Raw genomic sequence first — 27,897 nt, 5'->3', positions numbered from 1 at the left:
CTTTGCCATCACTCTGAATGTTTATTAGCTATTGTGTTTTATTGGGTATGTGACATCCATGGGGAAAGCTGCCGAACGTGAGGATTTTTAAAATGACCCACCCTCCCAAAAATGGGTTTCCCGTCATGAGGCCATCTTGACTATGTGCCATGCTAAAATGTTAATGTTTTACAGCTGTTTCCCCAAAGTGGGAAGCTTGTTGTGGGGATTTTGGGGGGATGGGAGAGAGAGAGGTAGGGGGGAAACTGTACTGCCTGTTCCCCCTTTACCATATCACCCTATTGGCCAAAGGTGTACAGAGAGGATAGATGGTGACCTAAAGATGGAATGATTGCAGGCAGGGCTGCGGAGTCGGTACGCCAAACCCTCGACGCCGACTCCTCTATTTTTCTACTGTCCGACTCCGACTCCTTCATAAATGGCAAATGTATATTAACTAGTAATAACAAATTTACTGTAGTAAAATGGTAGCACAAGGCATTTCATCACCACCACGTGAATCCAGAGCTTGGAAAAGTTACTTTTTTGAACTACAACTCCCATCAGCCCCAGGGATTGGGCTCGTGGGAGCTGTAGTTCAAAAAAGTACCTTTTCCAAGCATCACGTGGTGGTGATGAAATGCCTTGTGCCACCATTTTACTACAGTAAATTTGTTATTACTAGTTAATATACATTTGCCATTTATGAAGGAGTCGGAGTCGGTACATTTCTACCGACTCCGACTCCACCCAAAATTGCTTCCAACTCCACAGCCCTCGAAAGGGCTGTAAATGTCTTTTTAAATTGGAAGCTCTCGTAGGAGCATTTTTATCGCTGCCTGAGTATGCGCTGATCTTGGCATCACAGCATTTGTCTTCATCTGGGTCCTGTGTCATACACTGACACTCAAAACGTTTTCCATCTTGAGTTATGGTGAAATGCTCAACTACAGCTGACTTCATGGGAAGCTTCTTTGACATTTTGAGTTTATATTTTAAAAAATTTGTGAATCAAAATTTATTTTGAAGCCAGAGTCGGTACATTTCTACCAACTCCGACTCCACGACTCCGACTCCACAGCCCTGATTGCAGGTGCGTTTGCACATTGCAAGCAACGGGATGGAGCTTACTTGAAGCGTAACCAGACCTATGAAAGGCACAGAGGTTTTTACCATGAAATTTGAGGCAGGTGTTCCTTTCTATTGCTTGTCTGCACCAAAGCGCACATGAGAGGGAGATGAGGTTTGCAATGTTTGAATTGCCAGCACTACATGGCAAGCAGCTGAAGGGCTTTAGCTCAGGTTCCAGTTTCAGTCCCCTGCCTCTCCAGGTAGAGCTGGGACTCCTGCCTGAAATCCTGGAGAGCTGCTGCCAGTCAGTGTTGACAATGTTATGCTAGTATTGGTTTGACTCAGTGGAAGGCACTTCCCTATGTTCCTATAGATAATGGAGTGGGCTCCCACTTCAGTGCAGGTCCCCCCTGCCCCGACAAGTTTAACTTGCAGCAGCAGCCTACAGTAGTGAGCTCATCAGCACCAGGTTGCCCCCAGCGTGGATTTTTAACAAGCGCACCGTTTTAATTTCCCACAATGACCCTTTAGTGGCACTATGTGGGAGACTCTCAAGAGCTCATCTGTGGACAAAGGAGGGTTAAAGGTACCCAGGGCAAGCAACATCAGTGGTGGGCCCTTCCAGAACCTTAAGACCCCTAGCAGCTGCCCAAGGATGCCACCTGCTGGTGCAAGGACTGATGGGTATATCTTGCCAGATGGAGCATCTGCTGCATCATTGCATCTCCGGTCTCTGCTGGGTCCCTATTTGATTGCATAAAACGGGCTTGGGCATGTTGTGTGCGTTGTGTCAGACTCCCGTGGTCGGGTCTCCAGCCCCTGAAGGTACTAGACGAGGGTAAATGTCCAATAGGTTTTCAAACACATGCGCAGACCCTCGGGAATGCCTGCTTGAAAAGGAACCCTTATCAAAATTCTGCCTGCAGTGGAATAACAACTCCAGAAAGTAAGGGGAAAGAACCGGAGGGTGAGTTTCACAGGGATGGGGCCAGCCATCTTTTCCAATAGAACAGGGACAGGCAACCTTTTTCTGTTAAGGGCTACATTCCCTTAAGAGTAATCTGCCAGGGGCCACCATGCCAGCTATGAATGGAATGGCCAGAGTCAAAAGTAGGACCACCACCACCCTCCCTCTCTCTCTCTCTCTGTCACCCCCTCTTCTTCCCCACCCAGTGAGCGACTGGGGAAAGGGCGGTTCTCTCTTGCCAGAGCTCTTAACCAGTCACTTGCAAAGGGCTCTTGAAATTAGGCCAGGGCCAAATAAAATTAGGCCACCCTTGCAAAAGACGCATTCAGTCGAATCATTGGCTCCAGGAGATCATGCCAACGCCAACCATACAGAAAGCAGAAAGTTTTTTTGGAGGAACCGAGCGGAAAGGCCAGCAGTCAGCAGTCAGCAAAGTGGGTTTCTGGGAGGTCCCGTAGGTCAAGTCCCGCCACCTCCCTTGGGCTAAGGCAAGTGATGTTGTTGTAGGTATATACAGGAGTGTCCCCTTCTGTGATGGACTGCGTGTACCGCAGGACCACACTGGGGTGCTCCAGGGCATAGTCTCGAAGTCCTTTCAGGGAGCAATTGCATTGCCACTTGTTCCCTTCCAGCCATAGCTGGGCGAGCGTCGGCAAAGGGCTCAGCCAACCCACCGGAAAGGTTCTGAGCGAATTGTTCCTGATGTTCAGATATTCCAGTTTGGAGAAGGACTTAAAGACGTCACCCTCCAGTGTTTCTAAAAAGTTATTGGAGAGGTCGAGCCAGGAGAGGCGCAGAAGTGGGGCGAAGGCTTCGGGAGAGATCTCTTGCAGCTGATTGGAGGAAAGGAGGAGATACTCTAAATTCCGGAGGCCAGCAAACTGGTTAGGGGAGAGTCTGCTCAGCCGATTGTGCTTGAGGTCCAGATCAAGGAGTTCATGCAGATCGCTTAGGCTGTGCTCCTCGATGGCTGCAATGGCGTTGTGTTGCAAGAACAGCCTCCGGAGGCTGGAAAGGTTGGAGAACATTTGTGGCCTGATCCTACTGAGGCAGCTGTTTTCCAGGTGGAGGCTGTGCAGTTGGGTCAGTCCCCTGAACGTGAAATCCGGAAGAGTCTTAAGGCAATTCCCAGAGAGGTTCATCACAGCCACGTTGGAAAGGCCAAGGAAAGCTCCAGTCCTGATCTCTTGGAGCTGGTTATTGTTGAGTGTAAGAACCTCCAGTTGACTAAGCTTGTCGAAGGCCCTTTCCTGCAAGCTTCTGATCTTGTTGTTTCCCAGCTGCAGCTCCTCCAAGTACTGGAGATCTTTGAAGGTCCTTGACCTCAGGCTGGCAATGGAATTGCTGGAAAGACGCAAGACATGCAGGCTCAACAGACCCAGGAAGGTGTCTTCAAACAGCATGGTGAGACGGTTGTGGGAGAGGTCCAGCCATCTCAGAGACTTCATGCCCAAGAAAGCCCGCGGGGCAATGGCATTGATTTGGTTCTGATTCAGGTAGAGCTTCTGCAGCTTTTGAAGCTTTGTGAAGATGTTGCCCTTGATGCCTTTCAAGGAATTCCCACTCAAGTCCAGCTCTCTCAGCTCACTGAGGCTATAGAACAGTTGGTGCTGGAGATAATGAAGCTTGTTGCCAGCCAGGATCAGCTCCCTTAGGTTGGGTAGGTCATGAAAGACTTTGTCCGGTAGGACCACCAAGGAGTTCCATCCAAGGTTCAAGTACCAGAGATTGGAGAGTCCAGCAAACACGCCTTCTTCAATCTTACTAAACTGGTTGTTGTTGAGATGTAGGGAAACCAGGTTCTGTAGGTGGAGGAAGATGTTGGGCATCAATGACCTCAGCCGGTTGTGTTGGAGGACCAAGGAGTAGAGTTCCTCCAAGCCATGGAAGGCATGCTGTTCAATACTTGACAACTGGCTGCCCTGAAGGTTGAGAAATTCCAGGCTGGAGAGGTTTCGGAAAGCAAGAGCTGGCAAGGAAGTGAAATTGTTGCCGTCCAGCCACAGCAGCCTCACAACCCTGGGCACATCTTCAGGAAGGCTCGTGAGGTTGCGCAAGCTGCAGTAGATACTCAGCTCATCGCTGCGGTCGTCGTAACTACAAGCGCAGGGACTGGGACACTTCTGCCTTTCAGGGTTGGCGTGTTCTTTGGTGGCTCCTGCTTCGAGGTGCTGAGACGTTGCTACCAGCAGGCAGAAGAGAATGACCGCCAACGCCGATTCTGTGGGACAAATGAAACAGGAGTCATCCAACGGTGCGGCGGCAGGTGAGGGAAGCAGGGGTGACTTAACTGCAAGAAACCCTCGAGCAGGGAAAAGGAACCTCTGGGCTGGTGACCAAATGCAGGCTGCCAGATTACCCTGTCTGGCCCTTAAAACAATTCCAACGTTTGTGAGGTGTTTCTGCCTGGCTGGAACAGGTCCTTGCACTCTGATAATGCCTCTTGCTTGCCCGGATAGAGGATGCAGAAGCTAGCCTACTAGGGAAAGGTTTAGGCTCAGTGGAGAGGATCTGCTTTGCATGCGGGAGGTTCCCAGTTCAATCCCCAGCATCTCTAGGAAAGGCTGGGAGAGGCCCCAGTCTGAAACCCTTGAGAGCCCCTGCCAGTCAGTGCAGACAACACTGAGCTAGATGGACCCAAAAGTCTGACTCCGTATAAGGCAGCTTCCTATCTTCTGAGGTTCCTCCTGAACAAAAGTAACATTTGCATTCATTGCTCTGCCCAGTTGTGTGTATTTGTGTAGACAATGTATAGACCACTTAATGACAGTTGTCTCTTCAGTGGTGGACAGGAGACTCAGCATGATGAAACTAAAAATCAGCTAAAACGGTAAAATCAGAATTCAGTTAAAAAGCCTGCTGGAATAGGAAAAGTCCAGTGGCATCACTAGGGGGGTGCAGGGGGTGCGGACCGCACCAGGTGACACCATCAGAGGGGGGTGACTCTCAGCTTTAATTAAAAAAAAAAGTTTCTAGGTGGTCCGGTTCTTCAGATATACATAAAAATGTCAGCCGCCCCCTAGTGGTGTCACTAGGGGGGTGCGGGGGGTGCGGACTACACCAGGTGACACCATCAGAGGGGGGTGATTCTCAGCTTTAATTTTTTAAAAAAATAAGTTTCTAGGTGGTCCGGTTCTTGAGATATACATAAAAACATCAGCCCACCCATTAAATCTTTTTTTAAACTACTGTATAGCACTTCGTAGCTTTAATCCCGCCCATTCAGGATTGCAGCCAATCAGTGAAGTGTTTGTTTGACCTGTGGCAGTGTCTAGTAAACCTCATTGCAAGGCCAGAAAATGGTGGTTCCCCCTCCCCCGTTTATCTGAAAATCTCATAAATTGGGTAAGTATATATATTTCAGTTTTTTCCCCTCTTGTGTGTAGGAGTCAGATCCTGGGCAGTGTTTTCAAAACCTTCCCAATACTTGCTTTTGTGGGGGTAAAAGCATTGCTAATCCCATATCTCCAGAGTAAATCCCATTGAATTCAATAGGATTTACTTTTGAGTAGACATGGTTATGAATGTGCTGAAAATCAATGGGACTTTGGAGTGAATGTAAAAAAGAATTGTGTTTGTGTTGTCTTTCTGTTCTCTCCTCCTCCAGTCCTATTTTAAAGCAAGTAGGCAGGGCTTACTTAGGTATTACAGTTTTTATTCTGTAGGAAACGAATACTGATTTTTTTAAAACTAATACTGATTTTTCTGCAATGACCAACTGGTTTGACAATAAACTATTATATGGGCTGTATGTATTTATACATCTGCAGTGTGTGTGTATAGTCTTTCCAACAACCCTGTGAGGTAGGGTTGGAAACCAAGGCAGCTCACAACAAGAAATAAAGCCATTTAAAATCCAATAACCATAAAGCAAGAATAACCGCCTGGAAAACAGCCTAAAGAGGCATGATTCTGAATTTTGGGTTGAGTGAATGATCCTGAGGGGAGGATAGGCTGAGAGATGGTGAGTAGCACATTTAAGGTCTCTTCCCACACCCCTTTTTATTTGTATTTATTTTATATTTCTCCAATATCTTCCCCTGGCTGTTCTTATGTATTTTAAATATTTTTAGATTAAATAAATAGGAAATCATAATTGTGAACCTCCCTAAAAGCAATTTACCTAACCTTATGTTTTGGCAAAGTGATGGTGTGAAGGCATGCTGGTAGAACAAGAGACCATGTCTGAGGCATGTTATAAGGTGTTTGAGGACTTTGTCACACATTACTTTTTGAGACCTGTAGATTCATGTTGGAAAGAACACGTGCACATATTGAATGGTGGCTTGGGTGCTGTTTTTTCAGTCTACGCTGCATGCGTAGGGAAGGTGATACATCATCTGGCAGCTAGCTTCATAACATGAGAATGAAAATAATTTGGATCACCTTCACTTGTTTACTTTTCTCACTGTTGAGACCACTTCATATATTACTTTTTCATACAGAGAAATTTAATCTTTGTATAGGAAAAAGTATTTTGTAAAATGTGAAGGACAGTGGCTGCCCAGTCAGTATAACCACTGTACAAGATCTACTCAGCCACTGTAATTACCTTTTTGTTTTGAGTGCCCTTTTGTCTGGGTCTTGGTTCAAGTGTGTATCCAACTTTGATGGGCTTATGGAAGGGGTGTGCAAGTAGTGCCCCCCCAAGTGTGGAGGCTTGGACAAACATTGTGTTATGGAAAACCAAAGTCTGTGTGAAAGTACATATTTGGGAATGCCATCAGTGTAATCCTAAACACATTTAATAAATAATATCGAACTTGCACGTCACAAAATATATTACGGTCATGTCCATAAGCACCAGGAGGGTAGTCACCCAGGGGATCTTAGTCCCTCTGCTTTTTTGGGAGCAGGGTCCCTATGTCTCCAAGCATCCTACAGTCAGCATGAAAAGGGAGTGTGTTAGTCACTGAGAAGAGTCTTCTAATAGGCTTCCTTGCCTTTCCTGCTGATTGGAGCCAATCAGAGTGAAAGGAGGTGAGTCAGCCACTGAGAAGACTCTTCTCAGTTGCTAACACTCTCCACTTACATGCTGATTGGCTCCTAGAGATGTTTGTTGTGAGAGAATGCATTAACAAAGGTCTCATTCTTAATCCAGGAGCAAAAAAGGGTGTATGTGGCTGCAACTATCATGAAGGGACTCTGCACTTCTGAATTTTCTACTAAACAACTGATAAATACCTAGGTAACTTTGTGTCTGCAGACTTATTATTAAGAATCACTTTCCATAATTGTAAGGACGTATGTCCACACGCATGCATCCCAGGAACCTAAATGAGGGGTGAGAGCAGCATAGGGACATAAGCAGATGTCTTATTCCAGGGGTTCCCAAACTTTTCTTCTACATAGACCACTTGAAAATTGCTGAGGGTCTGAAAGTATCTCAAAATTTACTATGGGCATATGCAAGATAATTAACTCCCATTAGTGATAAGAGCAAGAATTTGGGCTGTGCGTATGATATTGTAATTTAAAGGTGTAATTTTAATTTTGCTAGTTGTTTATGTCACTACTATTGCCATTACATTCAGTGATATATGGGAATTACGATTTACGAGTAACATTAGTACAAAAAACATTACTAAGGATTCTGTATGGTCTGGTACGGGAGGAGGTCCATGGGGGTGACACCATGAGTTACTGCACCAGGTGACACCAACCCTAGTGACGCCACTGGAAAAGTCTTCAATAAGTGGGTACGAGATATCATCCAAGCCATGGGGGACCACTAGCAGTGACCAGGAGTGTAGTTGTCCAGGGTCTCAGAGCCTTTACCTTTTGGGGAGCAAGGTCCCAGCAGGGTCCCTATGTCTCCAGTATCCTATGAGCCAATCAGCAAGAAAGGAGAGTGTGTCAGCCACTGAGAAGAGTTTTCTATCATGCTTCCTTGTCCATTCCTGCTGATTGGAGGCAATCAGAGTGAAAAGAGTTGAGTCAGCCACTGAGCAGACTCTTCTCAGTAGCTAACACACTCCCCTTTCATGCTTATTGGCTCCTAGGGACGTTAGTTGTTTTGGGAGAACGCGTTAACAAGGGTCTCATTCAGCAAAAAAAGGGGGGAGGGGCACAGGCGTAACTATGATTATGATAACAGGCCCCTGCACTTCTAAATTTGCCCCTACACTACCGCCAGTGATTCCCCTGAAGACCTTGGTGATCAGTTTTGTCTCTGGCCCTACCCACCACTGACGTGTGGCGGTTGTCCCAAAGGGATAGCGGCCCTCTGCCCAAAAAATGTTTCCCACCTGCGCCCTTGAGTAAAGTCTAACAACGGGGCAAGCGTCTGAGGTCATTCGAGAAGGAGCCCATTGCCAACCTCCAGAAACGTGCTCTTCCCCTTGCTATCGCTGCTTCTTCACCTGCCCTTCCCAAGCATGTGAGCAGAAACAATAGTAAAGACTAGAAAAGCAGCCTTTGCCCGCCTTGACCTCTCCTGCTCGGCAATGAGTGCTGTGCCAAAATCTGGCCTCCGGTTTCTGGAACGTTTTCTTCAGCTCTATGAAAGCCTTCCATTTTTCTGCCTCGTTCTGAGAGTGCTTGAGGATTTCTTTCAAATTTCGGTTGCTGCAGGGTTTTGAGTTTGCTTTACTACCTCATCGATGCAAAGCATCCAAGGGTGGTGTATGCCTTTTTCTTTCCAGTAAATGTTTCTCCAGCACTCTACAGCCTCCAAGGCCGCCCACGCTGCCTGGTCTGCAAAAGCCCCCGGGAGGAAGTGCAGGCAGCTGGGAAGGCTGCAGAGGGCCGACTACAGGCGAGACGATGTGTCGAATGAAAGGGGCACTCATGGATACCCTTCGGCCACCGGAAAGGTCAAAAGCCCTGCATGCCACCCGCCATGAGGATCTCGCCAACATTTCATTTCCCCTTTGATAACGTTCAAATGCAATTTCCCCCTCTCCTTAATTGGTGGCGAATGGTAGGAACAAAACAGGAGAAATTTTCAGAGCTTACTTGTAAATCATGACTATTTAAAGTAACGAGTGGGTAACTTCATTACGTTTTGCTAGTAATAGAACGACTAGTAAGTTCTTTTTAGCAGCAACGGTAACACTTCCATTATTTTTGGACGTTACTTGGGGGTAGGGGAAGCAGGGACAGCCTTCTGCTCCTGTGATTGGTGGACAAAAGTCATGTGCCTCGCGCTGGGCTTCTATGCGGCGTCGCTCTTCCCGCGTGCTCTGCGTCAGGAGGCACGCGGAGAGGCGGACCGGCGTTCGTGGAACATAGAGAGAGAGAGGAAAAAATTGCCACGGAAATGGATGGTGGAGGGAGAAAGCCCGAGGGAGAGGATGAAGCAGCAGAATGGAGGTGAAGAGCTGAGGTGAGTGACGGTGATGTGTGTGTGTGGCCCCCCCGCTCATTCAGCCGCCCCCCCCCGCTGGTGCCTGCCCCCCCCTGCTGGTGCCTGCCTCCCCTCGCACCTGCCGCCTCCCCCCTGCGCTTTCAGGGATACAGGTGGCTGGTTACAGTTGAGAACAGTATGGTGGATTAGATAGACTAATCTTTGCTAACCTGGTGCCCTCCAGATGCTCTCCAGCTGTACTGATTAGACATTTGGTCTGATCCTGCAGACTTTTCTTATGCCTTGAATCCCATAGGCAAATGCCTTGGCGTGTATGTGTGATGAGGAGACACCAGTGTTCTATAGCTTCCTAAAGGGGGGAAGGGAATTCTTAACTGGCCACGGCTAAGCAGTTTGCCTTTGAATTAAAGAACCCACCAGGTGTTTGATGCTGATCAATGTCTGCAAACTACCTGCCAGGTGAGTAATTTTTTTCCATACAGGCTTGGGTTATGTTCAGGGAGCCCACTTGGCCAAGGAAACTAAATATTTGCAAAGTGAATTTCAAATCTCATCTTAAGAAGCGCAGATATGTTTCAGTGCAAAAAACCCAATAATTTTTTTAAGATATATTTATTAAACTTGCATCCTCTTTGTAGTTTGCCGTCCCAGGGACTGACCAGGTGCACACATGCTTGGCTTCGGCCACAGCATCAGATGCTCCCAGATTGCTTACTGCGCTCCAGATAGATCCCAAGGTTAGGTTGTCAAGGCACCCTTGCAGATGGATTCTGAGTCAGGGATGCCTCTTTGCCAGTTAGTCAATTCAAAAAATAGCTTCTGTGCATCCTTAGCTCCAAGCAAGCTCAGGCAGTTTCAGCTGCTCTCAAATAAAAAAGGGAAAACCCCACACAAACCAACTTGGACAGGGCACTCATCATCTGAGACCATTTTCCTTGTGCCCCCTCCAAAGCAAGTGTGAAGGGTAGTGGCTTGAGAATGGGCCTTCTCAGTGGTGGCTCCCCATTTGTGCAATGCTGTGCCCATGGAAACATGCCTGGCACCATGATTTTCTATTGAGAGGCACCAGGAAAAACATTTTTGTTCACCCAGACTGTTGGCTCTTACTTTGGATGGTAATTAGTTAGGTTGCTTTATTGAGCCCATCTTTTTAGCGGGATGAGTAGCAATTTAATTTTTAATATATATTTATTTTAGGGGGGGTTAATTTGTGTTTTTATAATTGGATTTTGAATGTTTCTTACGTTGTTTCTATTTTACTTTTGTATAAGTTACTTTGAGACACTTTTGTATAAATAGAATGAATAATAATCATTTAAAAATATGTATGTATTGCATTTATGTTTCTCTGCTACTCCGAAAAGCTTAAGTCAGCATATGTGGGTCACCCTCCTCCCTCTTATCCTCTCAACAACCCTGTGAGGTAGGTTAGCCAGAGAGACAGTGACTGGCCAGTGAGTATCATTAATGAGTAGGGATTTCCCCCCGGCTGTTCCTAGTCCTTGCCTGACACTCTCACCCGCCTTCCCCATCCTGGTTGGCCACTGTGAGAACAGGATGCTGGAATAGATGGGGTGAACAGTATGTTGCTAGATGGACCAATGGTGTGACATGGTCTGACTTTGCATAAGAGAGATCTGTATATCATCTTTCCCCAATGAGACCCTCTAGATGTTTTGGAATCCTAGCTACCATCATACCTGACCATTGGCCATGCTTTTGCTGATGGGAGTTGGGAGTCCAATGACATTTGGAAGACACCAGGTTGGGGAAGCTTGTCCTAGATTAAAAGCCATTTATTGGTCTTGTTTGCCATGTAAAACAATAACTTTGAAAGCTTGTTCACACATTGCACTGAACTAAGGTACAAGCTGTGTTCTATGCACTTGTACAAGTGTAGGCCCATTCCAACTCTACTACTCTATGATCATCATCTTCAAATCCTACCTCAATTCATTGCACATGGCCCCCCCTTCATTTTATTCTCACAACAACCTTATTTATTTATTTATTATTTGTTTCATTTTTAAACCGCCCATAGCGAGTAGCTCTCTGGGCGGTGTACAAAAGATTAAAAATACAAAAATACAAAATATCACAATAAATAAACAGTAAACAAAGAGATTTAAAATTGTAAAATTAAACGCATTAAAATGCCTGGGAGCATAGCCAGGTCTTAACCTGGCGCCGAAAAGATAGAAGGGTCGGCGCCAGGCGTACTTCTTCAGGGAGGCTATTCCACAGTTCGGGGGCCACTACAGAAAAGGCCCTAGATCGAGTAACTGTCCTCCGGGCTTACTGATGGGTTGGTACCCGGAGGAGGGCCTTAGATGCTGAGCGAAGTGACCGGGTCGGTTCATAGCGGGAGAGGCGTTCCACAAGATACTGCGGTCCCACGCCGTGTAAGGTTTTATAGGTCAAAACCAGCACCTTGAATCTGGCTCGGAAGCAAATGGGTAGCCAGTGCAAACGGGCCAGAACAGGTGTTATATGCGCTGACCGGCTGGTCCTCGTCAGCAGTCTGGCTGCTGCGTTTTGCACTAGCTGAAGCTTCCGAACTGTCTTCAAGGGCAGCCCTACGTAGAGCGCATTACAGTAATCCAACCTAGAAGTTACCAGAGCATGAACAACTGAGGCGAGGTCATCCCTGTCCAGATAGGGGCGTAGCTGGGCTACCAACCGAAGGTGGTAGAACGCATTCCTTGCCGCCGTGGCCACTTGCGCCTCAAGAGACAAGGAAGGATCGAAAAGAACCCCAAGACTACGAACCTGTTCCTTCAAGGGGAGTGTAACCCCATCTAGAACAGGGTAAACATCCACCATCTGGGCAGGGAAGGCATTCACCAACAGTGTCTCAGTCTTGTCTGGATTGAGTCTCAGTTTATTAGCTCTCATCCAGTCCATTATCGCGGTCAGGCAGTGATTCAGCACATCCACAGACTCACCTGTAGAGGATGAAAAGGAGAAATAGAGCTGCGTGTCATCAGCGTACTGGTGGCAACGCACTCCAAAACTCCTGATGACGGTACCCAGAGGCTGCATGTAGATGTTAAAAAGCATGGGGGACAAAACCGACCCCTGAGGGACTCCACAATGGAGAGTCCAAGGTGTCGAGCAATGTTTCCCAAGTACTACCTTCTGGCGACAATCAGCCAAGTAGGAGCGGAACCACTGCCAAGTAGTGCCTCCAACTCCCAACTCCGCGAGTCTCCCCAGAAGGATACCATGGTCGATGGTATCAAACGCCGCTGAGAGATCAAGGAGAATCAACAGAGTCACACTCCCTCTGTCCCTCTCCCGACAAAGGTCATCATACAGGGTGACCAAGGCTGTTTCAGTGCCAAAACCAGACCTAAAACCGGATTGAAACGGATCCAGATAATCGGTCTCATCCAAGAGCACCTGGAGTTGACCGGCGACCACCCGCTCCAGAACCTTGCCCAAAAAGGGGACATTCGCCACCGGTCTATAATTGTTCAAGTTATCTGGGTCTAAGGAAGGTTTCTTTAAAAGAGGTCTCACTACTGCCTCCTTGAGACTACTAGGGACTACTCCCTCACTCAAGGAGGAACCTTGTGAGCAAATAGGTTAGACAGGCCCAGGCAGGGTTATTCAGTGAGCAAAAATTATGCACATAGGATCTTTTTTAATTGTGCTATCGACTTGCTTACTTCCACTCTGACTGGGGGGATTTTGCAAGATAGGGAAGAGATTGGGGCACACTTCACATTATTCTACTACCCTCTGTGTGTGTGCGCTTAATTTTAATGTTGTTTTAGGCTACTTGCATGTGCAGCAGTCAAGGCCAGCACCTTGTAGGCGTATTTTTTTTAAAGTAACTGAAATGTAATTGTAATGATTACTTTTGAGAAAAAGTAATCAGTTAATTTCAGAGCAATTGCAATTGTAACGGTAATTACAACTTTTTTGGACCATGTAATTATAACTGTAATTTATTACTTTTTAAAGGTAAAGCTCTGGAGATTTTCAACTCCACACTACTTGGGAATGGTGTGGATTGAGTGCCAAGGGAGAGGGAGGTAAATGGGCAAGTGACAGTGTGTCTGCTCAGGGAGGGAGGTCCCCCCCCCACTCATGCCCAACATCCCCACTCTGGAGTCACCACTTTCTAAGAAATCTGCCTGACTGAGCAGCACGACAGCTCTGCAGAAGTCATAGAACCTTGGCTCTTGCTTACAAAAGATAATTTCTAAGCCTTGTGATTGTGAAAGATAGTTGTAATATGTTTGCCCATCTGGGGACTTCCAGTGCCATCACAGGAAAGATTACTAGAACAAATGCTTGGATCAGGATGATCTGTCTCTACTGTTGGGAGGCAGTATACCTCTGTGTACAAATCTCTGAGAAAAGTGGTGGTGGTGGAGTGTTCAGGTCCTGCTTGAGGGCTTCCCAGAGGCGTCTGGTTGACCACTGTGAGGAGAGGGTGCTGGACTAGATGGGCCTTTGGCCTGATCCAGCAAGGCTCCTCTATTCTTATAGCTGTATCTAGGGATGCAAAAGTAGGGAACAGAGAAGAACTAGGAATTGTGGGGAAATGGGGCTTAGGTGACAGAAACGAAGCAGGAGAAAGACTTATTGAATTCTGTGAAGCCAATGATTTGTTTCTTGCCAACACATTTTTATGAGCAACCAAAAAGACGACTGTACACGTGGACATCACCAGATGGTCAATATAGGAATCAAATTGATTATATAATTGGAAACAGAAGATGGAGAAGTTCCATACTTTCTGCAAAAAGAAGACCAGGAGCAGACTGCGGTTCAGATCATGAACTGATCGTATTGAAAATCAGAGTAAAGCTAAAGAACAACAACAAAGCACTCATAATGCCAAAATACAATTTAAATAACGTCCCAGAAGAATATAAAGATCAAATAAGGAACAGATTTGAGGCTTTAAACTTAGTTGACAGAGAACCAGAAGAACTATGGACTGAAGTCGGAGACATTATCAGGGAGGAATGCAAAAAGACAATACCTCTTGTTAAAAAGAGAGAAAGACCTCAATGGATGACTGAAGAAACTCTTCAAATGGTTAAAGAGAGAAGGAAAGCAAAAGCAAAAGGAGATAGAAACACAGTCAGAACCCTAAATGCAACTATACAATGACTAGTACGCAAGGACAAAGAAAACTATTACAATACTTATTGTATAGAAATAGAAAAGGACAACAAAAAGGGAAGAACAAGAGCCCTATTCCAAAAGATTAGAGAAATGAAAGGGAAATTTAAACCACGAGTAGGGATGTTGAATAATCAACAGGGGAACACACTGACTGACCGAGATGAAATAAAAGGAAGATGGAAGAAATACACTGAAGAACTCTATAAAAGAGATGCAAGGATGACAGATTCATTCACGGAGGAACCATATGATGAAGAACCAGAAATTTTAGAATGTGAGGTGAAAGCTGCTCTTAAAATTCTTGGAAGAAACAAATCACCAGGAATAGATGGCATACCAATAGAGTTGCTACAAGCTACTGAGACTGAATCTGTCCAAATTTTGACAAAAATTTGTCAAGAAATATGGAAAACTAAACAATGGCCCACAGACTGGAAGCGTTCAATATATATCCCACTTCCAAAGAAAGGGGATCCCAGAGAATGCAGTAATTACCGAACTATTGCCTTAATATCCCATGCAAGTAAAGTAATGCTCAAGATTCTACAACAAAGGCTCTTACCATATATGGAGCGAGAAATGCCAGACATCCAAGCTGGATTTAGAAAGGGAAGAGGCACCAGAGATCATATCACAAACATAAGTTGGATAATGGAACGGAGCAAGGAATTTCAGAAGAAAATCACCCTGTGCTTTATAGACTACAGCAAAGCCTTTGACTGTGTAGATCATGAAAAACTATGGAATGCTTTAAAAGAAATGGGGGTGCCACAGCATCTGATTGTCCTGATGCGCAACCTATACTCTGCACAAGAGGCTACTGTAAGGACAGAATATGGAGAAACCGATTGGTTCCCCATCGGAAAGGGTGTGAGACAGGGTTGTATTTTATCACCCTACTTGTTTAATCTGTACGCAGAACATATCATACGGAAAACGGGATTGGACCAAGATGGAGGTGTGAAAATTGGAAGGAGGAACATCAATCATTTAAGATATGCAGACGATACCATACTCTTAGCAGAAACCAGTAATGATTTGAAACGAATGCTGATGAAAGTTAAAGAGGAAAGCACAAAAGCAGGACTACAGCTAAACGTCAAGAAGACTGAAGTAATGACAACAGAAGATTTGTGTAATTTTACAGTTGACAATGAGGACATTGAACTTGTCAAGGATTATCAATACCTCGGCACAGTCAAAATGGAGACAATAGTCAAGAAATCAGAAGAAGGCTAGGACTGGGGAGGGCAGCTAGGAGAGAATTAGAAAAGGTCTTCAAATGCAAAGATGTATCACCGAACTCCAAAGTCAGGATCATTCCCGATCTCTATGTATGGTTGTGAAAGTTGGACAGTGAAAAAGGTGGATAAGAGAAAAATCAACTCATTTGAAATGTGGTGTTGGAGGAGAGCTTTGCACATACCATGGACTGCGAAAAAGACAAATAATTGGGTGTTAGAACAAATTAAACCAGAACTATCACTAGAAACTAAAATGATGAAACTAAGGTTATCATACTTTGGACACATCATGAGAAGACATGATTCACTAGAAAAGACAATAATGCTGGGTAAAACAGAAGGGAGTAGAAAAAGAGGAAGGCCAAACAAGAGATGGATTGATTCCATAAAGGGAGCCACAGACCTGAACTTACAAGATCTGGACAGGATGGTTTATAACAGATGCTATTGGAGGTCGCTGATTCTTAGGGTCACCATAAGTCGCAATCGACTTGGAAGCACATAACAACAATAGGGGATGGAATGATCTGTCAATTTAGGTTCTCTCCATTTCTCATTTTTCTAATCTTAAATTCGGTTCTCTACATTTCTGCAGCAAGTTGTGAATTTTTTAACCATAACAATTCTTTCAGTGCAACATTTCTCCTAACAAATAATTTTTGTGTGCAGTGTTTGACTAATGTCATTTTTGTATGCAATCTGTCTTAATACAATACATTTTTGTATATTTTCAACATACTCATTTTTGCACACTTTCTCCTAATATATGCATTTTTATGAAACATTGTTTAGTTGGAGAACTGCATAGCCAAATTCAGACAAGTGCAAATATCAAAGGAGGGCTGTGTTTCAGTTCTCATATTGGTTTGGAAAGCGCAAATTTGGTAAATTCGGCTTTAAATGCAAACTTAGTTGAGTTTCTGCCCCATCCCTAGCATTATCACAGCATTTTAATACACCTGACTTTAAGAATGTAAGAAGAGCGCAGCTGCTGAATCAGACCAAAGGCCCATCTAGTTCAGCATCCTGTTCTCACGGTGGCCAGCCAGATGCCCCAATGGGAAGCCCTCAAACAGGACCTGAGTGCAGGAGCACTCTCCCCTCCTGCAGTTTCCAGCAACTGGTATTTAGAGGCTTACTGCCTCCAATAGTGGAGGTACAATGTAGCCTTCATGGCTAATAGCCTCTGATAGCCTTATCTTCCATGAATCTGTCTAATCTTTTAAAGCCATCTGAGTTGGTGGCCATCACCACCTCCTGTGGGAGTGCATCCTAGAGTTTCACTGTGCGCTGTTTGAAGCTCTTTTGTTCTGAATCTGCTAACATTCAGCTTCATTGGATGTCCCCGAGTTCTGGTATTATGAGAGAAAGAGGAAGATACAACCCTCTGTCCACTTCCTTCGTGTTGTTGTTATGTGCTTCAAGTTGATTTCGACTTATGGTGACCCTATGAATCAGCAACCTCCAGTAGCATCTGTCATAAACCACCCTGTTCAGATCTTGTAAGTTCAGGTCTGTGGCTTCCTTTATGGAATCCATCCATCTCTTGTTTGGCCTTCCTCTTTTTCTACTCCCTTCTGTTTTTCCCAGCATTATTGTCTTTTCTAGTGAATCATGTCTTCTCATGATGTGTCCAAAGTATGATAACCTCAGTTTCATCATTTTAGCTTCTAGTGATAGTTCTGATTTAATTTGTTCTAACACCCAATCATTTGTCTTTTTACTATGCATAATTTTATACACCACTATCAAGTCTCCTCTTACTCGTCTTCCCCCCCCCAACTAAAAAGCCCCAGATATTATAACCTTCCCTTGTAGGGGAGTTGCTCCAGCCCCTTGATTATTTTAATTGCTTTGCTTACCCCAGCCGCTCTCTCCCCATACTTGTCCTCATTGGGGAGAGGGGCTGACTTAATGCTCCCTTACAGACCTGTGTTCCTAAACAAGCCCACAGGAACAAATCATTGGAAAACAATGCATTCCCCTTACCTTCCTTTTTTCTCATCCTTGCTGGCAAAAGCATGGGAAGGCAAAGTTCTGCCCAGGAACCTCAGGCAAGTTCTGTTCTTTGCATTTCCAGCCCTGCTCCTAATGTAGTAATACAAGCAGGAACCAACTTGACGCATGTCCAGGTGTCTGCGCTAGGCTGCTTTTAACCCTTCAGTTGCTGGCTAGGAAAGCCAAGTGGATTTGTTGGGAAACAACAGTGGGAGAAGGCTAGTGACCTCACGCCCTGCTTGCTGGCTTCTCAGAGGCATCTGATTGGCCACTGCCTGAAGCAGGATACTGGGCTAGATGGGCCTTTGTTCTGATCCAGAGGGCTCTTCTTGTGTTCTTAGCACTAGCGGTGCCAGAGAAATTGCCCCCATCCCCTAATCTGCAGCAGGGATAGGAGGAGTTGTTTTATACCGAGTTGCAGCTTTGGTCCATCCAACACAGGGTTATCTAATCTGACTGGTGGTAGCCTTCCAAGGCTTCAGGCAGAGGAAACTGAACTTGGGACCTTCTGCAAACAAACCACCAGGCTACAGCCTTTTCAGGAAAGAAACCGGTGTGCTTGACTTATGGCTGGAGCCAGGTTTGGGGAACAGCTAGACTTGGTTTCCAAAACTGGGTGTGTGTCACCCATTCCTTCTTTCGTCCCAGCATTCAAGGTGTAACCTGAGACCTGCAACACCTAAGAGAGGTGAATCCAATTCTGGAATCTCATGAAGCCTTGTGGCAAAGGAGAGGAACCTTTTTCAGCCCTGGGGGGGGGCACATTCCCATCTGGGCAGCCTTCCAGGGGCCACATTGCCAGCAGTCTGCAGAGCCAGAGGCAAAAGCGGGTGAAGCAATGAATGTAAATTTTACCTTTGTACAGTAAACTAGTTTCTTCACACTTTCTGCTCCATCCTGATAGTGAGAAGCATGATCTGAGTTCAAGGCCCCATCCCAGCCAGGGAAAAAGCACTCCAGGAAGGTGCAGAGCAGGGCTAGTGAGAGGTGCAGCTCTGGAGGATGTACGGCCGGGGGGAGAGTCCCGGGGGCCATAGAGAGAGGTACAGAGGGCCATATTTGGTCTTTGAGGCTGAGGTTCCCCATCAGTGCCTAATGGCTCTGCCTCCACAGTCAGAAGCAGTATGCTTCTGAATACCAGCTGCTGGAAACGGCAGGACAGAAGAGCACTCTTGCCTTCAAGTCGTGGTTACAGGCTTTCTGCAGGCATTTGGTTGGCCACTGTGAGAATAGGATGCTGGACTAGATGGGCCACTGGCCTGATCTAGTAGGCTCTTCTTTGCATCTTATGGCTACGTCATTGAGCCACTGTTATTTTTTGTTCTTTGTTGTTGCTTTTTTCCTACTGCATTGTGCAACATTTAAATAGTGGGTGGCCCCCAGACCCTTGACTCATGTTCCACCTACCCACCCCAGGGCAGGCATCAGTGCTGTCCTTGGGCCCTGCAGGGGCACCAGGAGCCCAGCAGCTCTCCAAGGATGTTGGGTGCTGAGAGAGGGCCTGCTCTCCTCCAGGAATGCTGGGAAATTGTATTTTGGCTTGGAGATGAGAACACCTTGCTAAAGCTGTCTAGCCTCCCTTCCCTTTGCAGAGCTGCAAGTTCCAGAGTTTGCCAGGAAGAGAAATGGAATATGAAGTCTGAAGTACAGATGTGCCCTAGTGTAGAATTTTGCCACAGTCACATCATACATTTATTCCACTTTAAACGGTCATGGCTTCTCCCAAAGCATCCTGGGAAGTGTAGTTAGTGAAGGGTGCTGAGAGTTATTAGGAGACTCCTATTTCCCTCACTGAGCTACAGTTCCCAGAGTGGTTTAACAACCAAACTCTCTTCTCAGGGAACTCTGGGAATTGTAGCTCTGTGAAGGGAATGGGGGAGAGGGTTTCCTCACAACTCTCAGCACCCTTCACAAGCTACACTTCCCAGGATTCTTTGGGGGAAGCCACGGCTGTTTATAGTGGAATAATTGTATGGGGTGAATGTCGTCCTATTCAACATGCCAAAACCGGGGTGTGGTGTGTGTGTATGTGGTGTTAAGTAGAAGGGAGCTTTCTTCATTTTCCCAGGCATACCCCCTCCGGTTCTTTTCTGTGTGGTTTAGTGGTTAGAGTGTTGGACTAGGGCCTATGGCCCTTGGAAGGCTCCCTCTGACAGAATGCGGCCCTTGGACTGAAAAAGATACCCCACCTCTGCTGTGACGGATTCAGGAATTTGGAGGGCTAGGGCAAAACTATTTGTTGATAATTTACGGAGCCTGACAAAAGGAGGGCAAGGCCCAGTCACCCACCCCCACCCCGTGTCCTCTATTTGCTCGGCCAAAGCTTTTTTAAACATTGGTCCGACTGGGAAAAAATGCAGGTGTACATTTGGGAAAGAGAGGTCTCCCAGGAGAAAAGGCAGAGGAGTCGAGGGGTGGGTTGTGTTCTGCATGTGGAGTTTTTTCACCCCTTTGCCCTCCCCCCCATATTTCTTTTTTATTTAATTTAGAGTCTCCCCTCATGCACACGCGCTCACACACACTATTTTAGCGCTCTATTCTTGGAAATTATAGGTGAAATGGGAAAGGCACACAATCTGGCAGGCGCTAAGTACATATTGACACAAGTCGTAATCAACCAACGCTCTAAAAAAAGACCTGACTCAGCAGAGACCTTCGAGCCAAGAAGAAGACGAACAAACAGAACTTTTAATTTCATTGGGAATTGAAAAGGAAAATCCTAGGTGTTCATCAGGGCTTCGAAGTCGTGGAGTCGGAGTCAGAAGCAATTTGGGGTGGAGTCGGAGTCGGTAGAAATGTACCGACTCCAACTTCAAAATAAATTTTGATTGACAAATTTTTTAAAATTTAAATTCAAAATGTCGAAGAAGCTTCCCATGAAGTCAGCTGTAGTTGGGCATTTCACCATAACTCAAGATGGAAAACATTTTGTGTGTCAGTGTATGACACAGGACCCAGATCAAGACAAATGCTGTGATGCCAAGATCAGTGCATATTCAGGCAGCGATAAAAATGCTCCTACGAGAGCTTCCAATTTAAAAAGACATTTACAGCCCTTTCAAGGGCTGTGGAGTTGGAAGCAATTTTGGGTGGAGTCGGAGTCGGACAGTAGAAAAATAGAGTTGGAGTCGAAGGTTTGGCGTACTGACTCCATAGCCCTGGTGTTCATATTAAGAACACACACATACACATTGAATTTATTGTGTTTCTCAGAGAGTGGAAATGCCTGGATTATTTATAGCAGAGGTGAGGAAACATTTTCAGTCCAAGGGCCACTTTCCCTCAGAGGGAGCCTTCTGGGGGCTGCATGCAAGTGGTGGACAGAGCCTGAGGCAAAAAGTGAGCAGAACAATGGATATGACTCTTATTTTTTGTACATAAAGCCATAATTGTAAGTGTAATTAACCATAAGATATTATTGCGTACAGCCATCTTCAAATCCTTCAAGCAGTCATGTAAGACCTAACCAAGTTTGTGAGATTCAAACTCCATCATCTGCATAGAGTAAGATATAAACTTTGGTGGAATTTAGTTTAGGAGGGTAGGAGGGGGGGGAAATGTGCTTTAAATGTATGGTGTGCATGCAGCCTGCATGCGGTGGTAGATGCACAGTTGTGCTGCAAGGGGGAAAATCCAGTTGGATTGGGCAGGATTAATAGTGATGCAGGGCCCGCCCAAGGCAGTTTGTTGCCTGAGATGAAGGACAAGATGGTGCCCCCCATGCCCATTCCACAAAGCCTCCCTCTCAGTTCCAACCAGACTGATAGCTGACTTCAACACTGGTACCTGGATTGTCATGACCTTTGAACCCAACAGCAATCCAGTCATAGAGGCAGAGGAACCAGCTAAGGAGCCAGATCAAATTCAGGGCACTGAAGTGATTGCTGGAGTTCAGGAGACCACCATGCCTGAAGCTCTCAGACAGGAGTCCCCAGAAGAGCCTCCCAGACCACCAGTGCCTGTAGGACCAGAGCCTGGACCTTTAACCTGAGGAACAAGATGCCTCCCACTGCACACCACCAGGCCAGTGGCACAGAGAGCACACCAGAAGGTAGGCTTTGGAACAGGGGAGGAGTGCCCATCTTCAGGCTAAAGGGTTGGTCCTTGAAGGCTCTGAAGTTCTCGTTCACCATGAGGTGGCTGCAACATAGAGTAGTCTGGAGACAGAGGCTTAAAAGGCCTCATTCTGCTCCCAACATCTGTTGGAGCAAGTTGCTCACGTGGAGCTATCCGAGAACCTGCTGCTTCCGACTAGCCTTGCCTCTTTCTCCATGGGAACCAGTGTCTGACCAGAGCGCAACATGGACAGTGTCTTCCACTGTGACTGAAGGCAGCAGGCTAGCTTAATGAGTGCAGGCTAGGTCATGATGTGGCACACACAGATCTCTCCTCCAGTGCCTTGCTGCCACTCCCCACCCATCTGCTTCACTCTGCCTAATTGCAGAGCTGGCTCTGAGACACATTGCTCAGCCCCTCTGTAAAAAGAAAGCTTCCAAGGATAGGCATTTCTTCCCGTGCAGGAAGAAGGGAACGTACAAAACCCAAAGGTTCACCATGATGCTCCAGGGGTTTCCTATAATGCCCTCATCCCCAGAGGTCACTAGGTCAGCCTGCTGAGGCCGGACTTTGCTTAAAACGTCCCAGAATAACCAGCTGCCACCACCTACTGAGTCACAGAGAGCAGTAGGATTCTCATAGGATCCTTGGAAGCTGCCATATCCTGAGCCAGACCATTGGTCCATCTCGCTCAGTATTGTCTACACTGACCGGCAGCAACTCTTCAAGTTTTCAGGCAGAGCTCTCTCCCAGCCCTACCTGGCAATGCCGGGGATTGAACCTGGGACTTTCTGCATGCCAAACAGATGCTCTACCACTAACCTCTGGCCCTTAACTATTCTCCTTTGAAATGAGTGCATATATCAAAACTAGCACATGGGACAAGGCAATACATGTATGAAAATCACAATAAGTTGTCATTTAAATTACTGCTATTATTAATATCTATAACTTAAAATAATTGGGAAAGACTGCATTCTGAGATCTTGGAGAGCTGCTGCCAGTCTGTGTCAATGATACTAAACTAGATGGACCTGGTATGGCGAAGGGCTGTAGCTCCGTGGGAGATCCTCTGCTGTACATGCAGAAGGGCTCAGGGTCAGTCCCGGGCACCTCCAGGTGCGAATAAGAAAGATCCCCACCTGAGACCACAGAGAGTCACTGCCAATCAGGGAAGACAATACTGAGCTGGAAGGACCAATTGTCTAATAGTATAAGGCCCTGTTGACCCTCCATGTGATATTGGACTACAGCTCCCATCATCCCTGACCACCAACCACCATGCTGGGCAAGGCCAGTGGGAGTCCAGCAACGTCTGCAGGACCATAGATTCCCCACCCCAATGTACTCTACCAAAAGCAGCAGTGTCAGTGGGCATAGTGAAGCCCCTTCTTTGTCCAATAACTTGAACTCTTCAGTTGAGGGAAAAGGCAGGGGGAAATGGCAGGGGGAGGGGGTGAAGTGAAGGAAAGAGAACACCCTAAAATCTTTTATAAGCCCCAAATGAATTTTCATTGTAATAACTGTCTGTAAAAATAATAGTATACACCCCTTTAAATAGTCATCCCCCCACCCTGAAGAATCCTGAAGACTATAGTTTGTTAGGGGTGCTGAGAGCTGTTAGGAAAACCCTATTCTCCTCACAAAGCTATAATTTCCAGAGTGGTTTAACAGTCAATCCCCCTTCCCAAGGAACTCTGGAAACTAGCTCTGTGAGGGTGTAATAGGGTAGAGACTGGTGGCTTTCAGCATCTTGGACAGCTCCTTCACAGTCTGGACTGAAACCCAAAGTGGGTTCACTGCCAGAGCCACCAGTCTCCACTGGAAACAGGGGGCTCCTAACAACTCTCAGTGCCCTTAACAAACTACCATTCTTTTGGGGAAGCCATGACTGTTTAAAGTGGCATGATACTGCTTTAGATGCATAGCATGGATGGGGCATGATTTCCTCCAAAGCATCCTGGGGACTGTAGTTTGTTAAGGGTGCTGAGAGTTGTTAGAGACTTCATAATGCTACAATATCTAGAGTTCCCTGGGAAGAGGGATTGATTGTTAAACCACTCTACGGTTCCCAGGATTCTTTGAGGGTTAGCCATGACTGTTTAAAGTGGTATGATACTGCTTTAGATGCATCGCGCAGATGGGAACACCCAGGAGTCTATCTGCATTTAGATGTCCTGGTGTCTTGCAAATGGCACACTTGAACAAGTGCAGAGTGGGGGTGAGGGGCATCCATTAAGGCACAACCCGATCAAACCCTTTCATAAGATTTAAGATATTCTCAATTTGTATATTTCTTCCCACTAAAACGTTCCAAAGCCATTTACAAGCAAGTAAAAAAACTACAGTAATACATTTGCAAAAAAAGAAAAGCAAGAAAAACAGATCAAACAATATAAGATGATAATATTGGTGCTGCCCAAATGCCCAGGAAAAGCATCTTTGCCTGGTGCTAAAATGATGACAAATTTGGTGCCAGGCAGGCCTCCCTAGGGAGAGAATTCCATAAATGGGGTGAGGAGGAGGACTACGATAGAGAAGGCCTGTTCTCGCATCGTTTTCCTCTGGACCCCCCTTGGAAGTTGCACACGTTCATTTGCAGCCCAAAATAACACCTGAATAAGGCAGGTATGATAGAGTTGAGAATCCCTTGGCTATTGTTCCCTGCCCAAACCATACAGGAATCAACTGAACCTGCTCCAAGGTTGGTTGGTTTGTTACTGGACTGTCCAAAATTCCTGACAGCAGTCACCTTGCACATTTCTTGGAAATAGACTCCTAACAGTTTTCAACCCAATAGCTTTTGGCACCGAAGGCTTAAACTATCATCATCAGTCAAACATCTCTCTGTTTGCTCTCTTGAGAACTGTCAGCCATCCAGATAGTGGCAATGCCAAGCACTGCCTCATCCCTTTCCCCCTGTGTACTCAGCAAACCGCCCTTACCCAGAGGCCTTCAAAACTGTTGGGAAGTGGTTGGAGTTATTTCGCATTAGCTGCTAGCTTTGCACCCCACTCTTCCGCCAGTGGGGAGCTTGCCTTTGGTTTCCAAGATGTCTCCTACTTCTAAGTGCCTTCAGGGCCAAATTCTGTATAGCTCCAACCATAGCTAGAACAGCCTCCAATGCACCTTCTTCAGACCATTAAGCCAGGGAGATATGATAGCACTCTTCAAGTACTGTAAAGGTTTCCACACAGAAGCCAGGGTCTCTTCTCGATCGTCCCACGGAATAATGGGCTTAAGTTACAGGAAGACAGTTTTTGGCTGAACATCAGAAAAAACTTCCTAACTGTTAGAGTGGTATGACAGTGGAACCAATTGCCTAGGGATGTGGTGGTCTGTCTCACACTGGAGGAATTCAAGAGGCAGCTGGACAGCCACCTGTCGGGAATGCTTTCAGTTGGATTTCTGCACTGAGCAGGGGGTTGGACTCAATGGCCTTACAGGCCTCTTCCAACTCTACTATTCTATGATTCTCCTGCTCTTGCAACCAGCCTCGTGACTCCTGTGTGGGAGGAGGGAGGCGCCTGTAGCTCAGGGCTAGGAGGAGCCCCCAGATGCTCCTGGACTCCTACTTCTATAAGCCCTATCACTATGGTCAGGAACAGGAGTTGGCAAAACTGTCTGTTTTGATTTCTCCAAGTTCCCCACATTTCCACATCAGTTTGTGATTATAATTTTTTTATAAATTCCTCATGAAAATCCCATCAGCATTTTAGTGTGATTTTCTCCTAATATACACAGTTTTGTTTGCCATCTTGCCTACTGTACACATTTTTGCAAACAATTTTCCCTAATAGAATGCATTCTGGTATGTCGTTTTTATGAATATATCCTTTTTTTGTACAAATTACGTGGCTGGAAAACTGCTTTACCAAATTTGGAGAACATCCTTAAGTGTGTTTTGCTGTATCTTGCATTTTATTTTAACTTGTAAGCCACCTTAAGAAAGCTGTTTGTTTTTTATTTGTTTATTATTAATTTTATAACCCACCTTTCCTCCAAAGAAAGCCCAAGATGGTTCACATGGTCCTCTGCCTCCCCATTTTATCCTCACAACAAACCTATGAGGTAGGCTAGACTGAGAGACAGTGACAGGCCCCAGGTCACTCAGTGATCTTCATGGCTGAGTGAGGATTTGGAACGTCGTCTCCCAGGTCCTAGTTCAATACATTCCCCACTGGCTTTTGACCTTAAAGGTAGTAAGTAAGCTCAGAAGGTTTTCAATGAAAAAGAGATGGAAAAGGTTGGTGTATGTGTGTGAATGAAGTAACAAACAAAACACAAGGTGCTAACAGCTGCGGCTGTTTCTGGACCAGGATCGCCTGATCACTGTTGTCCATGCATTGGTAACCTCTAGGTTGGATAATTGTAATGTGCTCTATGTGGAGCTGCCCTTGAGGTTGGCTGGAAGTGAGCGGCGACACTGCTCACTGGGGCAGGATCTCTTCAACATGTTACCCCACTGCTGAAAGAATTGCACTGGCTGCCCATGAGCTACCAGGCCAAGTTGAAGGTCCTGGTTTTGGTGTACAAAGCCCTATGCAGCTTGGGACTAGGATACCTGAAATATCATCTTACCCCTTATATACCCAGTCAATCACTGTGCTCTTCAGGTGACGGCCTCCTGCAGATACCAACATAGGAAGTGGACCTTTAGTGTTGTGGCATCTACCCTTTGGAATTCCTTCCCCTTAAATATTAGACAGGCGCCATCTCTGTTATCTTTTTGGTGCCTACTGAAGACCTTTCTCTTTCAACAAGCCTTCTAACTAGAGACCTTATTCCAGTCTGCGTCTGTGTTGGAATTACTTTTTTAGATGTTTTTAAAGCTTTCTAAAAAAGATGTTTTTAAATATGCTTTGCTTTAATATGCTTTTATGATGTTTTATTTTAAAATGTTTTAAAGTCTTTTGTTTTTAAGATGCTTTAGAGTGCTTTTAGTGGTTTTGTTTGCTGCCCTGGGCTCCTTCTAGAAGAAAGGATGGAATATAAATTTAATAAATAAATAAATAATAAAGCAGCTTTGGGGTGACACACACACACAGAGAGAGCACTGTGGATGGAAGCATCCTGGATTATAGTGCCCATTGGGACTGGTAAGGCAGAAGGCAGGGAGACCAACAGTAGGTGGAGCCAAAGCCAATGACAGCAGAGTCGCTCCCTGATTGGTAGTAAAAAGGCAGGAAGGTGGGGGCTGTCTCTCTTTGGTGGGGAAGCGCCTTAATGAACCAGCCTCAGCCGGATGCAGCGTGCCTCTCTTAGGAAGGATCTGATGTGAAGTGGTGGACTTACTGCCTGCTAGGGGTGTGTATGTGGTTTGCCTTCACGTCTTCTTTACCTGTACATATTGTAATATTTGGTTTATTTACAAAACTTCAGAAGCCTCCAGTGATCTCTTCTCCAGACCCAGCTACTTCCACCCGTAGAACTTCACACTGACTGGTGAAGCCAAGAGCACATAGCAATATTATACTCCAGACTTCTTTTGTGCTGTTGTCCATAACACAGCTTGTAGTTACGGTTTCTTGTAAGAAATGGTTTATAAGAACGGGGTGTGTTGTCCAATAAGATTAGATAATGGTTGTCCAATATAAAATTTACATTGGCAAGAGAAAAGCCCAACTTTTGCAGAGAACAGGCAGATGTCCTTGTGACTACCTGAACTTTCTAGTCAGGGATGGGTTTGGGAAGGAAATATCAACTCTACAAACAAACATGCAGACATGATAGAAGAAGGTGGCGCCTGTCAAAGTACTGGTGTAAGAGAGGAAACATTTTGTTACTGGATCTGCTAGTGAATCTGTATGCATGTACCCATGAATACATAACTTACACGTTGGGGGGGGACTTTGATTCAGTTCACATTTAAAGGCAAACCTACCTAATTTGCATTGTCCGAAATGAAATGCAAACAGAAACATAGACATCCTTTGAAATTCAAATTTCTCCAAAGTTACAGTGCAGTTCTCCAGCCATGCAGTGTGTCAAAAATGCATACAGTATATTAGGATAAAATGTGCATTAAAATGGTTCTGCTAGTAAAAACAATATACCAAAATGCATTATATTAGAGAAAATTGCTTTGCAAAAATGTTGATATTAGGCAAAATTGCAGATAAAAATGG

At 45.7% G+C, this 27,897-nt stretch overlaps 2 protein-coding genes across 2 annotated transcripts in view; one reads left to right on the top strand and one right to left on the bottom strand.

The window, feature by feature from the left end:
* LOC133371915 (tudor domain-containing protein 7-like) overlaps positions 1–27,897 on the top strand; it is a 158,521-nt gene that overhangs the window by 100,769 nt on the left and 29,855 nt on the right. The window lies entirely within an intron of this gene.
* On the bottom strand, positions 21–18,149 carry IGFALS (insulin like growth factor binding protein acid labile subunit). Its single transcript, XM_061599575.1, has 2 exons — positions 17,705–18,149; positions 21–4,238 (listed from the first exon to the last, which is right to left on the bottom strand). The coding sequence occupies exons 1-2, from the start codon at positions 17,736–17,738 to the stop codon at positions 2,437–2,439; spliced, it is 1,836 nt and encodes a 611-aa protein (XP_061455559.1). The 5' UTR covers positions 17,739–18,149; the 3' UTR covers positions 21–2,436.

This window comes from Rhineura floridana, chromosome 17, assembly GCF_030035675.1.
Source record: "Rhineura floridana isolate rRhiFlo1 chromosome 17, rRhiFlo1.hap2, whole genome shotgun sequence".
NCBI classification, from domain to species: domain Eukaryota; kingdom Metazoa; phylum Chordata; class Lepidosauria; order Squamata; family Rhineuridae; genus Rhineura; species Rhineura floridana.
The sequence above is the reverse complement of the archived record's forward strand: the minus strand, read 5'-3'. Positions and strand labels throughout refer to the sequence as shown.

Coding starts and splice junctions, on each gene's coding strand:
- IGFALS (XM_061599575.1), bottom strand. CDS start 17,738: ATGCTTTTGCCAGCAAGGATGAGAAAAAAGGAAG. Junction 4,239..17,704: donor AAGGATGAGAAAAAAGGAAG/GTAAGGGGAATG, acceptor TTTGTCCCACAG/AATCGGCGTTGGCGGTCATT.